The 17345-nt window shown below is 38.7% G+C and overlaps 3 protein-coding genes across 4 annotated transcripts in view; 2 read left to right on the forward strand and 1 right to left on the reverse strand.

The window, feature by feature from the left end:
* Nucleotides 1-36: 36 nt before the first annotated feature.
* shcbp1 (SHC SH2-domain binding protein 1) lies at nucleotides 37-9089 on the reverse strand. Its single transcript, XM_015051477.1, has 13 exons — nucleotides 8785-9089; nucleotides 7004-7201; nucleotides 6814-6929; nucleotides 6518-6726; nucleotides 6352-6447; nucleotides 5554-5784; nucleotides 5284-5461; nucleotides 4111-4231; nucleotides 3309-3440; nucleotides 2378-2496; nucleotides 2146-2232; nucleotides 788-926; nucleotides 37-697 (listed from the first exon to the last, which is right to left on the reverse strand). The coding sequence occupies exons 1-13, from the start codon at nucleotides 8927-8929 to the stop codon at nucleotides 402-404; spliced, it is 2067 nt and encodes a 688-aa protein (XP_014906963.1). The 5' UTR covers nucleotides 8930-9089; the 3' UTR covers nucleotides 37-401.
* A 186-nt stretch (nucleotides 9090-9275) lies between these two features.
* On the forward strand, nucleotides 9276-13210 carry tssc4 (tumor suppressing subtransferable candidate 4). The gene is made up of 2 exons (XM_015051489.1): nucleotides 9276-9390; nucleotides 10008-13210. Exon 2 carries the CDS (start codon nucleotides 10039-10041, stop codon nucleotides 10882-10884), a length of 846 nt encoding a protein of 281 aa, XP_014906975.1. The 5' UTR covers nucleotides 9276-9390; nucleotides 10008-10038; the 3' UTR covers nucleotides 10885-13210.
* Nucleotides 13211-16402: 3192 nt separating this feature from the next.
* The window catches only part of ano9b (anoctamin 9b), a 29945-nt gene continuing 29002 nt past the window's right edge, over nucleotides 16403-17345 (forward strand). The window contains exon 1 of one of the 2 annotated variants that reach the window (XM_015051490.1): nucleotides 16403-16726. In XM_015051490.1, coding sequence (XP_014906976.1) covers nucleotides 16706-16726 — 21 coding nt within the window. In that variant the 5' untranslated portion in view covers nucleotides 16403-16705. Of the gene's footprint in view, nucleotides 16808-17345 lie in introns of both variants that reach the window. The other variant, XM_015051491.1, reaches the window with a different exon arrangement.

Genomic DNA, 17345 nt, shown 5'->3' on the forward strand with positions numbered 1-17345 from the left:
TGAAGCCCTCAGTACATAACTACTTAGCACAAAAAGTTCCATTTCTAAATATTTTTTTTTATTAAAGGTAAAAACACCATAACTACCATCAACATAACAAGTTGATTTGAAAATAATAATCCATTAAGCTTCATCAGCATATCCTCATGCTGATAAAAGCAGCGTGAGGAGCCCGGAAGGAATAATTTAGATAAAAAGATTTGTGCAAAGTCAAACAAAATTAGTACTGAGAACACATTGTAGTGTTACAAACAGCATGCAATACCTCCAAGACAACAACTTTCCAGTGGTCTTTTCAAATCAGAAAACAACCACCTGTAATCAAGACAGTAACGCCAATAAATGGGAACAAGAACTAAAAAGCAGACAAACTTCCTAGACTTAATCAGCCAGAGTGAAAGTCAGTAGAAAAAGATTCCAAAGTCGCCTTTTCCATTCCATTTGAACTGATTCTCCTGAACAGAAACAAAGATTTGGTGCTCCATCAGATCCTGGACCACTCGGCTGCAGGACACTTCCTTGCTTCTACTCAGCTGACGACCGAACTGCCACTTCCTGCCGGCGGCAGCACCAGCAGCATTGCCGTCGCTGCTGACTGCTGACTCCAGCTGGGACGCAGCAGAGTCTGACTTTGCTGCTGTCAGCTCTGGAGGAGCCTCCTGCTGCTGGTCGTCAGCGCTTTGCATCGCTGGGTCTTCTGGGGACAAACAGAAGAACTACAGATGAGCTAACTACTGATTCTACCTAGACAACCATCAGAGCATCAAGCACAATGAGAGCTGCTGACCTTCACCCTCACAGGACTGGACCCTCTGCTCCTCTCCAGTACCCGGTTTAACCAGAATCACACCATAGTCCTCATTGTTGTGGATGATATTGTTTTCCATGGTGATGGATGGCATCCCATCCAGCTCATTGGCAAAGTCCTGCATGTCCACACATGCACACACATCATATGGACCATACTTTTGCAAAGAAAACTTACATTAGAAAGCAGAGATTCAGTGCTACAGAAAGAAAACCTATCAGCCTGACAGAATACCAAATGCCTCAGAAATAAGAGATCACGTGAAATAGCACCACCTTCTGGAAAATGCCTCAACGTTACCTGACCTAAAACTGAAATAACTTTATCTGTTGTACCCAGGACTCCTCAAATGGCACCTTTTGCTATTCAATAATGAGTTAATCAAAAAAAATATAAACCTTACATCTGTTAGAAATTTAAGGTTAGAAGGATTTTAGCTTTAGCTGCAGATGCATCCTTTGCTACAAATGAAATGTTCACTAAAGGAAATCTGCTGCTGCATTTTAGGAAATATGTATTCTTTATTATTATTTTTATAAAAGTAGATTGTTTAGATGCATATTTTAATGAATTTCTAATACTGCATAAAAGACTTAAATGGTTAAACAAAAAATCTACCGAATGTGCCAATTTCTCTCTTATTAATAATCGATAGAATAATAAATTACTAAAATAATTAGTAGCAGCTCTATTGTGAATACATGCTGAAGGAAAATGATTAATCCTAATCTCTGAAAAAATCTTTGAGAAATATAAAACCATGGCATACCTCAGTGAAGCCCCTCCCCCCGACCTTCTTCAAATCAGATAAATTGATGTCAAACGTTTGTGCTACATTTGTACAGTAAAACGTTTTGTTTGTGGCGCTTCCAACCAGGCCCCCACTTTTACAAAATCAAGATGACCTTTAAACTTTCATAACTTCAAAGCCAAAGCAGCATAAACAAAAATTATTGCTGCACAAACGTAGTTGAAATGACTAACACCAGTTTTATCTTATTTGAAGATGGTAGGAGGGCTGGTTGACCTTTCATGACCTCTGGAAACATTTCTTAGTATCTATAAAATGATAGTGGCACAAACGGAAATTTTTGCTGCACAAGCGTTTGTCACCAATTTTGTCTGATTTGAAAGAGGTCCATGGCATTTGTGGGTTTTTTTTTTTTCTGTGTGTGTTCTAGTTCAAATAATTCATTTATGATTCAACACACACATACACACTTTGGTCAACACCAGTTGTAAAACTATTAACAGCACATTTCAACAGGTTGCAGGATTTTGTTTGAATAAGTTTTTTTCTTTTAGGCTGAAAGTCGGCAGGAGTCGTGACACCTCACCTTGATCAGGACCCCGTCCTTACAGTGATGGATGCTATTACTGACCAGACTGGAAATGCTGCCAGGATAAATCTCAACACCTGCCCCCTGCACAGACACATGACTGACATCATCAAGATCAGCCAATCATCAAACAGCAAAAAACAGAGTTTGTGACATGGAAGCTGTCTGTTTAACAAAGACAAGCAGGAGCAGGGGGGCTTCCTGTGTGATTAGTGTGTGCTGTCCGAACCTTGGAGCCATACAGGTCACACATGTTCATGGTGAAGCGGGCAGATGTCTGCACAATCACGCCGGTAGTGTCACACTGCAGCACACAGTTCTCCATGTTCAGAGTGCCCTGACGTACACCTGGTCATCAATCGACAAGGAAGATTCAGCACTTTAAACATCACAGGTGTCCGGGTAAGTGACACGTCAGATTACTGCTGATGGAAAATCCATCTTTTTAGTTTTGATGTTTGTTCTGCAAAAAATAATCAATCAGGCTAATTGAAGAACAATGCTGACAGATTACTCAGTATTATTAAAATCCAAATAATAGAAATAGTTTAATGCTTGTAATATGAAGGATATTACATATTTTTAATTTGCAGTGGAAGAGTAACCAGCTAATGTTAGGTGGATCAGCTAATATCTATTAACTGGCAAATTAATCAGGCCATCTGCTGGAGTAGCCACTCATCTGTTTGAACTAATGTAGCTCATTGTTCATCCACTATAGTTTTAAAACAGCATTAACTTTATAAGAGTTAGTTAAACATGCTCCGTCATATTTCACTTGTAAGTAGTGTGATATTTACCTTTCAGTAGCGCGGTAGTGTGATGTAATGGCTGAGGAAACTAGTTTCCTAAGAAAGGATTTTAAACTGGTGAGGAGTTTATTCCTGTTCTGAATACTAAGTGGATTTCTGCATTTGAATTTTTTCAAACAACAATTTGTACTGCTGTATAATAAATTAAGAGATTTACAGAAAACATTGACACCAATTTAATTGTACTTCTAAAACAAAGATTCTGTTCCAATCACATTGTGGTCGTTTCCGTTGTAGCAGTTTTCATGAAAACTGTATTGACAAATTTTGCACTGAAGTTTCAAGATTGTCTATAATTTTAAACAAACTGGACTGAATGAAGTGGTAGCTTGAATATGACCTACTCACACAGAATGCCTTCAACAGCATCATGCTGGATGAACTTAATGTTGGACACTCTGACATCGGCTCCTGTGGACTCCACAAATGAGTCGCCTTTGTGTTGGTTTTCAATCACAACTTCATCAGGGAATCCAAAGCCTGGTACACAAACCAAGAGATCTATTAACACCCAGCATTCCTCTGAATGTTCAACATGTCTCAGGAAACTCTGGCAGTGGTCTTCCTGCAGCAAGTTCACCAACACATCTACTGTCAACCACTGGAACCTCTTCACAATTGGTCACATTCCAACAACACAGTGTAAGCAAACTGAAAGATACAGTTCATTTACATCCTCTAATCCTGTTACACTGATGCCAATACATAATATCCTGTGAAACCAATAGTCTTCAGTAATCACCTCTAATTTTTAACGCCCACATGTGTATCTAACAAACCTGTGAGGTTTTAAACAGAACATTATTGAACAGACAGCAACATGAGGACCAACAAACACAGCAGCAGGTCAGGGAGAACGCTGTGGGTTAGGTTCTAAAACAATATATATGATCCAATATCAATATCTGTATCAATCCCAATATTGAAAAATTCTAAATGGTACTGTTGAATATGTGCCCAATCCATAAGGGCAGATCTATTAATTCTAACTCTATTCTAAGCAACATCTAGCTTTGTTGTTTAGCATTATATTTAGAATTCCTAACAGCATTTCTCAAAACATCAGTGTTCACATCAACATGGAGCTGGATCTTCTTAAGGGAACGATTGTCTAAAAGTGCTTTTCCAACCACACAATGTGTTTTCTTACCTTCAACAGTGATGGAGTCTGGTATGAAGATGGAGCTGCTGACTCTGTAAGTTCCTGGAAGAATGATGACCATGTCACCCTGATGACAGGAATCCACGGCTGACACTGGATCTCTATGGAACTGCAAGACATCAAACCGTTCATCCTCCCAAAGTGGATAGACTGCCCTCGTGTGTGTGTAGGTGTGTGTGTGTATGTGTTTGTGTGAGGATAGCAGCACAAACTGTTTAGCACAGAGATGGAGAGTTGATGATATGGGCTTTGCTTTGGCCTTTCTATTGACCATAAACTAATCTGTAAACAAAGCATTCTACATTCAAAAGTGGGCTGATCTGCTCAAAAGCTAAAGCGTGGGACCAATTCATCAATATAATGACCTCAGACAGGGCTAAAATGATTCATCAGATTAATGATGATGAATCGATTACTGAAATCATCGTCTTAAAAAAGACATTAGCTAAAGAAAGCCAAATTAAGCCAAATTTTCTTCAAACCTTAAGCCAAAACTCATTAAGTGGCAGTTTTAGCATCTGAAAAAAATCTGTTAAGCATCTTTTGCAATATAATTATTAATCCATTAATCCAAAAACTCTCACCATATCAGCCACACCATACTGACGTTCAGTCCAGCAGAAAGGACAGAGCTTTTCTCATGTTGATGTTAGAAGGAGTTTTAGCTGCAGATGCTTCCTTTACTACAAATGATCGAGTGTTCTCTAAAGAAAAGCTGTTATTGCATTTTAGGCAATGAAATGTTTCCTGTTTTATTTAAAATTAATTAAATTAGTTATTTAAGTGCCATTTTTAAAATTCCTTACATGCCATAAGGACACTACTGTCTACATGGACTTATTGACTTGCAGGTAAGTGTTTTCGAGTGACATTTAAGGGGTTATTGTATTCCTATTATTGTATAAAAAAGACTTAAGTGGCTAGATTAAAAAAATCTGCAGAATGAGAATTTTTTAAATCTGATTAATCATTAAAATCGACAACTAGAATAATTGTTAGCTGCAGCCCTAATCCCAACCACAGCTAATCTACAGCAGAATGAGTGAAGAAGTTGATTTAAATGGTCAAATCAGAAGTGAGCTGGGTCAACCATTCTAAACTTCCTGTGTTTAAACCACAGCATCTGACCCTGCTATGCTGTCAGCATGTGTGTGCTCTCACCTGGATCTCTGTGTCATCAGAGGAGCTGAGCGGTAGGAGGCGTGCAGTGAGGAGAGACTGCAGCTGGATGGTGTTGCAGCTGGCCGTTACCACGTGAACCACCTTCACACCGGACGCTCTAAGTCCACGACTCTGCACACACTGCCGCCTGGAGCTGCCTTTGTAGGCCAGCACATACCTGGACAGGTGCAGAGGGAAGTCAGGGGTTTGTTGTGTACGAGTGAGGGAGAGAGACAGCGAGGGACAGTGAGGGGACAGTAAGGGACACACCTCAGCAGGGGGTTCTCGATGATCTGCAGTTTGCGTTTAAATGTTTCCAGCTGGTCGTAGAGCTTCAGGCCCTCCACCATGGACACATTGTCTATCTCTGAGTCTGAATCGGCGCTCAGTCCGCCACGCAGCTCTGAAAACTGCTGGAAGCACTGGGAGCAGCTCTGCAGCAAGGACTGGTACTCTGCCACCAGGCCAGCTGGGACTCTGTCTTCCAGGATGTCATAGTAGCTGCAAGAGGACATCAGCATCAACTAGGGCTGGACAACAAACCAATAACAAAATATATATGTGATCTACATCAACAGATAATATGTCTGATAGAATTTTTCATAATTTCACTGAACTCCAATCCAAAACCACACAGCATTCTGAGCAGAAGAAAAGCTAGGAATGATGAGCTAAGCAAAGTTGGTGGGATCAACTAACTAACTAACTAACTAACTAACTAACTAACTCACTCACTCACTCACTCACTCACTCACTCACTCACTCACTCACTCACTCACTCACTCACTCACTCACTCACTCACTCTTTGGTTACCTAGCAACAACCTGTTGATCAACATACATGGTAGCAGTTTCTTGTTTTGCTATGGTGCCTCATAAAACTGAAAACTGTGGCTAAAACAGGAAAGATCACATCACCAGTTTGGGGGTATATTTCAAATATTAAAAAAATAAAACTATTTATCCATTTTGACTGATATAGAATGCTTATATCGCAAAACGTTTTTCAGTCATATTGTCCAGTCTGAGCATCGACCTTCACATTCCAGAAGTTCAAGTTCTGCTTACAGTCTGAGACGAGGTTCCACACAACGAACAAAGTAGTCAAAGTCATCGTTCTCATCCTCTTCATCCCACTGCCTCCAGATGTGTTTGTAGAAAAACCTGCAGACACGAGAAGACTCTTAGTATTGTTCTGCAGTACATCAGTCAGATCCAATTCAGAGCACCCTACCTTAAGTGCTCAAGAGTGAGCGCCGTCTGGTCAAAGTCCCCTGACTCATTGTAGAGGACCTGCAGCTCCAGCAGGGGAACTTTGTGCTGAGTCGCCTCCAGCAGAGAATTAAAGGATTCCTCTGTTATCTCACAGCTTCTGATTTCACACTGCAGAGGCAGCACCAGCTTCACACATGCCTTGAGGTCGTTCAGGTCCAGATCTCGCACCTGAACTCACCAACAGAATCCCACAAACATGACTGTTAGCAGCTCATTTAGACGGCTCATTTAGCCGTCTAAATGAGCTGCTCCTACCTCCACCACCACATCAAAGACGTCAGTGCTCCACAGAGCCAACCAGTCACACGGCTCCATCGCCTTGTCCAGGTAGTCTGCTGTGAAGGCCTTCACCTCTGAGGGCTTACAGTCTCCTGCACATCAACAAACATGTGGCATTAAATAACTAAGAAACATGGCGGCCAGACTGTGGTGGTGTCAGAGTTACCCAGCATGTAGTCCTGATACGCCTTAAACCTCTCGTAGAACAGCAGGCTGCCGGTCTGGAAGGTGTCGGGCAGACTGGAGCTTCCACCTCTGTGCTGCTCGCATCTCTGCAGCTGAGTCCCCGACTTCTCACTGCTGAAATGATCTGTGCCACTGTCGTCATCACTGTCCTCTCCACTGTCCTCATTTAGACTCAGGGCTGTGGAGGGCGAATCACATTCATTTCATTTTCATTTAATTCATTTGTTTATTTAATTTATTTATAACTTAAAATGAGGATGTCACATAAAAGCAGGCAAAAGTTTTGAATGAAGAGTATTTTGAAGAAAAATACTCTGCTTCCCCTTCTCTCAAAAGTCAATTCACATAAACAACTTAACATCAATCAACCATCAATATACATCTTTAATCTTTATGATCATCACTATGCTACCACAAAAAATTGAGATAAGATTCTAGGTCTATATTTCACACCCATATCAACATGACTTAAATAATTTAGACTTTGCAATTTGCTGGCTTGAAATTGACCTCTACTCTTTCCAACACTGCCCTTCAGCTCATCATTGCAACAATGCTCCTCAAATGAGATGCTTACAGGTGTTCTTAGGAAGCTTTGAAGCTAATATAATAAGCTCAGAAGATGTGCAGTTCTACCATGTGTTTACTAATTGCTGCTGCTGCTAGTCTGGAGGAGTAGCCTTTCCCCCTCACCCCCCTTACAGAGGGGGTCGGAAACTGGGATTGGGGACTTTGATTGGAGGACAAATGATTAGGAACCTCTGAATGGCTAACAGGGGAAATTAGAGGATTTCTCAAACATGCATGAAAGAATCAAAGTGGCAATCCAAATTTGTTTTTGATGAGGGAATAACATTCTAAAAAGCTCAAATATAGTCACTTTTACAATACTCTACAGTGTTAGAGGAGAGGACAGTTGAACTGTTTGTCATCGTGGACATTGCTAAGCACCTCTACACACTGGATTTGCTCCTCCCCAAATCCAGAACAAACAGACTCAGAAACTGCTTAGTCCTAAATGGCATGATGGTGGGGGCTGTGGGGGGGGGGGGGCAGAAGATGTACAGGAGGACTGAAACAACCGGACAGTCAACATTACTGAATGTGCAATAGATCACGTGACGTGCAATAACCTGTGTAATGGGCAAATCCTACTGCTAGATTTCATATTTTCCTTTTGTTTTATTTATGTTCATTTTCTATATTTTTATTGTACTTTTTCCTTTTCATATATTACTTGTCAAAGCTGTACAAAGGCAACGCTGTGAGTCGCTCAAGTTTTAACATTAATCCTATTTCCGCCAATGGATCTTAAATGTGTGAAAATAATTCCTCTGCTCTCTGTGACAACCCACTTTAAACATTGGCAATTCAATATAAGCTTTTTTTTTCTTAAAAGGGTGGACATAGCTGTTTTCTGATTCTTATTGGAGACAGTTTATAACACAAAGCACCAGGGCCACAGGGAACAGTACAGTTTGTCCTTGTGACAGAGGCATTTTGAGTGTAATGCCCTGATAGTAGTCAGTCAGTATAATGCCAAGTAAATCAGGTAAAGTCTCAAAGATACAAACATAAAAACACACAGACTAATTTAACCGTCAAGACACGATAAGTTACGTTGACTCAGTCAACCGAATCTATCTAGCTGCTATTAGCTTAGCACTACTCGCCTTTAGTCAATTTTACAGCAGAGGATTGTACTCAAGTGATTTTAACCACTTTAGTGTCTGAAAGAAACAGTGAAAGCTTTCCACAGACCTTGGGTTATATCCAACTGGCTGCGCCCCGCTCCAGGAAGACCTTCCTCTGTTTCTTCAGCTTTAACGGCAGAGTGCAAATCAACCACCACCATGTCCGACATGTCACTGACTATACACGCCATTTTCTGGTTTTCCTGCTCCATGGATGCGCTAAAAAACCAGTCTAATGCAGTTCTTAAAGGTGTTCAAATATTTCCTGATTTACAAACACTAAACTACCAGTAGCATCCACCCTGCTGCTTTCAAAATATCCCGGTCAGCGTTCTCTCTGCCAATCCGGAGCCCGAGCCAATCGTAACTCATAACACTGGGCATGCGCACAATGCTCTCGTATGCATACATATTTCTTCTCCATTTTAAAAAAGTGGAACATACATACAAAAAAGAAAAAATATATATGTTTTTTTTTTGTTACACCAAGAAAAACATAATACTATTAAAATGTTTTATAACAACAAAAATACACCCGGAAGTTAATCTCCGGTGTCAAAAGTTAGAAGTGACGTGTTTCCGGAGGATCTATTTTTCTTCCTGGTTTGATGTAGCGCACTGACTGTGAATGTTAACCTCTTCTCTGGCTACTGATCCTACAGCCAGCAGTCAGGTAAAATATTGCAAAAATAATTTTATTGTCATGTAAGAATCAAGGTTTGCATTCTGTGGATCCAAACGGTGGGAATAAATTGCTAAATGTGTAAGCATTAGTATGCTAGCTGTACTCCCCGCACAATGAACTGAATTGAAGCTGTAGCTGTATCATACACAGCGGTTGTTTATTTTGGTCCATCATGCGGTCGCTGCTTAAACTGTGATTATTAAACAGTGTAGCAATGATATGTAACGCGCCAACTCTGTATTGACTGTATGGAACAATCTGACTTTTCAGAGTTGAGGAAAAAAACATAGCCTGTAGGTTCTGCTAATTTGTCTCGTTGCCTCTTAGCATTTCAATTATACAAATATGTTAGAACTAAACTGCTTTTAGGAACAACTAATTTGTGGACAAATAAGAAAAATCTATATTTAAAAATTAACGTTCTGAAACGACCTATGTTGGAAAGATTAGAAATTAATATTTGTTCTATGTTTGGTGTTCAATGTTTGGCCCATAATAGTTTGGTGTTGACATAAAATGGACCACTGATGGAAAAATTACAGTACATGTTTTTATTTCTGTTTTTATTTATCAGATGTTTTAACTCTCTCTCCTGTCCTCATCAGGTTTCTTGTTCAGTCGAGTCTCAGTGATGTTATGACGATGTCTGATCACAGAAACATCAGAGACCACGAGGATGATGATGATGTGTTAGAGCTCTCAGCCAGCGATGAATCTGAGCCTGAAGAAGCACCAAGAGAGGCTCCGTTTGACCCAGAGCTGGATCACAGCGATGAAGACGGGGAGGCGATGACCTCTGCTTCACCTTCTGCTCCCGCAGCACAGAGTTCTTTCAGCCTGAGCGGAGCGAGTTCAGGCTTCTCATTCCGCAGCCGCAGCATCTTTGACTGCCTGGACAGTGTAGAGAAGCGCTCTGTCACCCCGCGGAACCAAGGGAACTCAGCAGAAAGCAGGAAGACGAGCCATCCTCCTTCCACTTCTCCCATACCACAGAAAAAGAAAGGCGTTCCAGACTATCTGGTGCACCCCGAACGATGGACACGCTACAGCCTGGAGGATGTGGCTGAGAGCAGCGATCAAGATAACAGGAGAGCAGCTCACCAGTTCCTATCTAGTCTGCATCAGGAGACAAAAAGTGATCTTCGCTGTGACGTCCAGGAGAGGATGATCTTCTCCAGACCAAAGCGGCTCTCGAAAGAGCAGGTGGCTGTGCAGTTGCCACCTGATCTGCAGGGAAAGGAGAAGGAGTTACAGCTGAGTCACCTGGCTGAGGAGGATGAGGATAATGAAGGTAGAGAAAGAGCGGAGGTTGGAGATACAACAGAAAAATCAAAACATGGAAAGAAAAATACAGAGAAAAGCATGGGTGAACCTGTGGCTCTGGAAGAGGAGAAGTTAGGTGAGTCCAAGGTTAACTTCACCTCCTTCAGGAAGACTACGGCAAAGAACTACAGAAGAAATTCTGGAGAAAAAGAGGACTGACTCTGAATGGATGCAATACTAAAGGTTTTCTGACCTGTCAGACAGCAGTACTCCCTCTGCACAGAACTTCCATTTCATCCATTCATTTCTTGGGTGGGACACGCATGATGGATTCATGAGATGATTTTACATTATTTAGAGGAAAACTAAGAATCCTCATTTCTTGTTTTTACAAATGAAGTAAAGCGATAAGAAACTTCATTGTTTTAAGCATCTGTAATTGGTGTAGAGTAATTCCAGCCAGATTTGACCTGTCCTTGTCCTAGTCCTAGTACTTAGAAAAAAGATTTAAAATGGGTTTTTTTCAAAGTAGAATAAAAGTTTCTAAATTTTTTTTCTACAAGTTTCTACATCAATAAAAATAAAAGTTTTCCACAAGCTGTGTTTTAAAAAGAAAATCTGTTTAGTGTACAACAACTCAGTTCAAGTTTGAGAAAAAAAATGTGTCTAAAATGGAGCCCAGATTTAGTAGAATGGTGTGAAAGCACATAGAATGTAAGGAATCAGGTATCAACACCAGAACTGCTGCCAGATGTAGTTTACAGTCATGTTGCCTCACAGGTTTTACAAATCATTCACATCTCCTGTCAGCATATGAGCTTTTCCCTGCAGATTGCCCAGAATGCTTCCAGTGAAAATGTTTGAGAGGCTTCTTCAATGCTCAGTTAACTGAGAGTTATCAGTTTATCATCAGTGTAACTAGGCAACTCAAGAACTACTTCATTTTTTACTCTAAATTAAGACTTAGAGTCTTAAGTCTTGATTTTACAAGATGAAGTTGCGCAAACAGTCCTTCTTAGACAGGGCACCTCAGTATTACATTGTCAGAAGTGAGTTCTCTGATTCTTCCTGCAGCAAAAGTGGGAAAACAGGTTTGGTTATTACTGGTGTTACAAGGGATTTGTTAAATGAACTCCCTCTTATGGGACAGACGGATACCTCACACCCAGGGTGAGCTGCTCTCAACACCTGCCTTTTAAATGTCCACCTGATGCTCCACCAAAACCGCTTCTAGAGATAGAAATGTGAGTGGGAAGACAGACATACCTGGCTGTACAGCATCAGTGAGGATGAATACAAGACGAATTTTAAAATGGATCAGGAGACAAACATGCAGAAGATGGCAGCATCAGTGTCAGAGTTCTTCATCCCCAGTCATCCTCTAAGGCTGATATGATGAAACGTGTTATGACTGAGTCAGTTTTCTATTACTGACTTTTCAATAAGATTGAAAAGTTCATTTATTTCAGTAAATACGTCACTAGGTGAAGCACATTATATGGATCAGTTATACACAGACTGTTTTCCAGCGTTTATTTCTCTTGATGTTTTATTTTGCTTATGACTAATGAAAACACATTTAAAAATTAGACCAAAAACATTTTATTACAGAAATGTGGGCTTAATTAAAAATATGTTTAATATCTGTTGTTCTTTTTAAAAGGTACTTTTACTCAAATGAGATTCATTTAAATTCTATTTTTTAATTTAATGAATATGACAGGTACTTAAAAAAAGAAGTGATGTACATGTCTAATTTGGTTGTTGCAGGCCCAACCAACTGAACAAATATAGCCTGACAGCCTGATATTTCTATTTAAATATCCTTTTTTATTTAAATGTTATGTAATGTTATTTTTTTTTTCAATGAGGGTTTTTTGTTATGAGTTATATTCATCAAAATGACAAGAAAGAAAGCCTTGAAACATTTCAATGTTTGAATAATGGAACACTTTCTGAAATGAGTGACTGAATTACTAAAATAAAGAAAAAAACAATATATCTTAATTTCTAGAGATACATCTGTATTTTAAGACTGTTTCAAATTCAGCACTGGGATGGAGTGATACCAAGAATGAGGTTCTAGATCAATCACTGATGATTCTAAAGTAAAGTCTCAGTGCTTCATAGAGTCTAAAAGGTAACTGGACGGCACAAGTGAAGCCATTTTTTCCCATAAACTTTAAATATTTAATGCCAGATCTTTTAGAATAGGTTGGTCTTGTAATTATTGATCAGTTTACATTAGGTCTCTTCAAAAGTGATTTGATCACTGCAGTTTTCAGGGCAGCTGGAAAAAATCCACAAAGGAGGGTAAATATTTACTATCTGGGCAAGGTTGAGAAAAATAGTGTGTAAGAAACTTATTGTGGTAATTTAGTTTTATTCTACTGTTACAAAGAATCTCCTATAGAAGGGGAATTTTGTTCAAGTTTTCCTTACTTGTTGTGTTTAATGCCTCTGTTCATTTTTTAATATCTATGAGAAAAGTTAATATTTCCATGTAAAAATCCAAAGGTTTCAATAATAAAGTAGTTACATCATCTATATGCTGAAGAGGAGTTAAGTGTCAGAATAACAGCTGTGTTCCACAATGTATCTGTTTCTGTCTAATGTTTGCATATCACTGGGATTCATATCACTTCCCTTTTCCTTATTTGTTGAGTTTATTACAGAAGCTGTAAAAGGGAAGGATATTCTGCTCTTGACAGTCCAGGATCTGTCTCAGTGTAAACATGTGCTGAAAGAGCTTTTAAAGTGATATATTTGTTTTATACTGTAACTATTTATAAAACTATAGTAGTCTGCTGTGTTGTGACAAAGAAGCTAAGCTTATTTACTCATTGCAGTGCTCTGGATTTCTGGCTTTTTATTTAATGTATAGTTCCTTTTAAATCTTTTCCTTGTAATTTTTCTGGTTATTGAAAATTACCATTTTGGGTAGTTATTAATTATGCTATGATTAAAAAAAAACTCTCCAAGTTAGACTTCACCGGTAACTGATGAGCCAGCACTGGTAAATTATGAGGAGACTGCTCACTTGAGTTAGCTTTGAACATGCTGGTTTCTAGCATGCGGGGGACGGTCACCCACTGGATTACCTACTTTCCCTGCTGTTCATTACCATGGATAAGATAGTGTTAGCATTGAAGAGACTTTCAATGCATGTGTTGCCTTGATAGAATTTACTGTAATCCAACCTCATATCAGGTATTAACATATGTACACAAGTTGAAGTTCTCTGACTCTGAGAAAACATTTTGTTGGAAGTATAATTAATGTTAAATAAGAATTTTACAAATTATAAACTGGATTTCAAGTATTCAGCTTTTAGTGAGGAATAATGTAGTTTGTAGAGTATAAGTATTGAAGTTTTTAGACTAGAACAGATTAAAGCCCTTTAGCAATTTCTTGAACCCTCACAGACTCTTAACTGGATTGAGATCTGGACTCTGATTTTCATGTCTAATAGGTTTGTGACTAACCTGAAGATGTGATTTGGGTCATAATCTGAAATTATGACCCAAATCACATCTTTGGGTTATTTTAACATTACCCTGTTAAAATAACTCAGAAATAATCCAAATAGCCTGGACGTATTTTTTTTCTTTTGTTTCTTCTTACGGGAAGTTTCTGTTTATATCAGATGGAAATAGATGGAAAGCTATTCTTTTCTTTTAAAAAAAGAAAAGAAAAGAAAACCCAGGTAAAGTGAGACTTGCAGCAGACTTTAAAATTCTTTAAAATTAAAACACACTATCCTTTTTTTTATAAACCCCTGAACACAAATGAAGTTCCCAGTTCCAGAAGCAGCAAAACAGTCACACAACATGATTGTCCCACCACAAGTTTTTCTGTGTTTAACTGGTTTCAGGGTTGAAGGTCGCTCCCTCCCCAAAACAAAAGCAAGCTCTTTGTGCTCAAAGAGCTTGATACTAGTCTAATCAGACCAAAGAACAGTTTTCCAGAACACATCACCATGTTTCAAATGTTTACGGACAAACTTTAGTCAAACACTGATGAACTGCTGTTTCAGCAATGGAGTTTTTTTGGATGGTACCTTCAAATCCTCCATGATGAAGAGCTCTCATAATGTCTTCCTTGTCATATCAAATCCACAACAGGCCAGCTGAACAGCAATCATCTTGGCAATGACTCAGGGATCTTGTTAATATCTCTAATTACTTTTCTCTCCAAAGTTGTTGAAATCTTGAGCTTGCAGCTACATCCAGGCTTATTTGCAGCAGTTAACCTGAAGCTCATCGAGGCTGCTTTGTGGAGTGGCTGATAAGACACAGGGTTGCCAGCTCTTTCTCTACACAACTGTGGTAAACTGTTTTTTCTATGGAACATCATTTATGTCATGTCTGTAACTGTCTGACTCTTACAAAACATAAGTAAACTGATGCAGAAAACATAAAATGTTTTTTCTCAGAATTAAGACAAAATTATCATTGAGCACATCATTATCAAGACATTTCAACCATAAAACCATGAAAGGCATGCTTCAAGACTAAAAACGGTTTAAATGTCAAACAGAATAATAGATTGTAATAACTACATGCTCCAGAATTTGATGTTTCTAGTTTTAAAGAGGAGACTTGCCTTGTAAATATGTCAGTGATTCAGTCTACAGGCAGAAATAGACAGCCATTCAAACTGAGCATATAATGAAAGATGCTGAGTTTGACCTTAAAACTTATAGATGAAACTAAGTGTGCTATTCAGGAAGAGGTTGCCACACTATAACACAGAAATAAAGGTCACATCAACCTTTCTCTGCTCTGCATCAAAAGAAAAGCAAGATGTGCTCTTAAAATTAAAGCCCAAAATCACTTTCAGCCTTTTTTTTATTTTATTTATTTATTTTTTTTACAACTAGCTCTCTATGAAATTTAAAAGAGACTATTTGAGTACAATGCCCTATAGGGTACTGATAATGATCTACAAATTTAATGTTTTTGAAAAGTAATTTAAAGAGTCTTGAAAAGTAATAACATGGCAAATTCTCTAACTTTAGATCTGCACTGGAAAACATAATGAGGTCTCTGTTCAAAAACATATTTTTCATCACAGTGGATTGTAAAATATATAAAGCTTGTTTTTATTTGAAGAATGCCTATGGAGACAGAACCATATATCATTGTACTCTCTAATGCCTATTTCAGTAATAGGCATTAGAGACATTTTGACAAAAAAAGCATTTATATCTAATTGTGGAGGTTCCCCCTTATTTGCTTTGCTAAATCCATGTGGTGACTTTTATTTTGGTCAGACACATTATTTACTACATTCTTTTGTTTGTTTTTGTAGTATTTTCTTTTTATGTAGAAATAAAACTGTAGCAAAAAAAAGAGCTACAGTTGAAAAACAGTAAAATAGCTTACAATTTAAGTCTTTCAATTTAGTTCAGTGCATGTACAGTTTTACAATCCACTAAGCAGCAGTGACACTCGGGACCGGTGAGGCACTCCAGTATCAGAAATTGTCTCAATTATTAAATAAAAAAAAAAATGAAAGAGTTTACTGGGTTTCAGAAAAAAATATACTTTTTTTATTTTTCTTGTCAACCAAGGTGACGATTGAATCAATACAATGTGTCAAAATCAAATGTTAAGGCAACGAAACCAGAGAACCGGTTCACCCACTTGTTACTATGTTCATTCTGGTATGACTGAGCCTAACTTATTTTTGAAACTCCTGAAATTCCTCTCACGTCATTTGTTTTGAACCCCGGCCTCTATCAAAACATCACGACATTACTGTTCCGCTTTCAGCTAAACTTGACTTTATCTCTCGTGCACGTAAGGAACGACCCACCTCCACACCTCACACGCGCTCAGAGCTGCATTTACCTGGCTATAGGTATGCGGAAGTGAGGGGGAGAACCAGCCTGGAGGCTTTCCAGGTTGTTTCTCTTTTCCTCGGAGTCGGGGTGTGTGTTGGTCATGGAAAGACGTCCATGGAACTGAAACTACCGCTGCTGCTGAGGGTGAAGAACGGTTTTACCTGCTGAGCTTCAAGTTAAATAAATTACAGCATGTACTTCAAGAATACCGAGGTAAAAAGATTCTCCTGAGATTCAACCTTTCTTTTTGTTCAACGGCACACACAGTCCTGCCTCCTGTCCAAAGAGTGAGCTGTAAGTAACTCATGTTAAAGTAACCAAGGTGGTTTACAGTCCGGGTTTTCTGCAACTGTTCTTTGTACCGACTGGGACTTAGTTTACAAACAAGTTGATGTTTCTAAGCATCAACCTGTTTAAGTTAGTTGGGTTTTATATTGTTGGATTTAAATAACCAGCCAGAGAACAAATAGTCATTTTTAACGTCTTGTCAAATACAGAATTTGAGAAAATGTCCCGTTGTCTATGCGTTCATTTAAAGAGGCCCTTGTAATATTACCTACTTCTAATGTATTGATACTGTTGTCCCAGTAAAGTTAAAAAATAAATGTTTTCAGATGTTTTTTGTTTAAAGAGACAAAATTGTGATGTACTTGTGAGATAGTTTTTGCTTTTAAAATTATATCGCTATCAGCACTCAGTCCTATAAACATGGCATGTTTGGTATCTTTCTTAAATTATCCCTTATATGCGTCTTTGCTGAAGACACATATAAGAGATATACAGCTTGTTTACATATATATATATATATATATATATATATATATATATATAT

The sequence above is a fragment of the Poecilia latipinna genome, unplaced genomic scaffold (assembly GCF_001443285.1).
Source record: "Poecilia latipinna isolate Pla-1442-1.1 unplaced genomic scaffold, P_latipinna-1.0 Scaffold1047, whole genome shotgun sequence".
NCBI classification, from domain to species: domain Eukaryota; kingdom Metazoa; phylum Chordata; class Actinopteri; order Cyprinodontiformes; family Poeciliidae; genus Poecilia; species Poecilia latipinna.

Bases quoted from the DNA above. Each gene is read 5' to 3' on its own strand.
- tssc4 (XM_015051489.1), top strand. From the start codon at position 10,039: ATGACGATGTCTGATCACAGAAACATCAGAGACCACGAGGATGATGAT.
- shcbp1 (XM_015051477.1), bottom strand. From the start codon at position 8,929: ATGGAGCAGGAAAACCAGAAAATGGCGTGTATAGTCAGTGACATGTCG. The intron at 6,930-7,003 runs GTAACTCTGACA...GTTGATGTGCAG, and splicing joins GTATCAGGACTACATGCTGG to GAGACTGTAAGCCCTCAGAG. The intron at 2,233-2,377 runs GTTCGGACAGCA...GTGTCTGTGCAG, and splicing joins GTGACCTGTATGGCTCCAAG to GGGGCAGGTGTTGAGATTTA.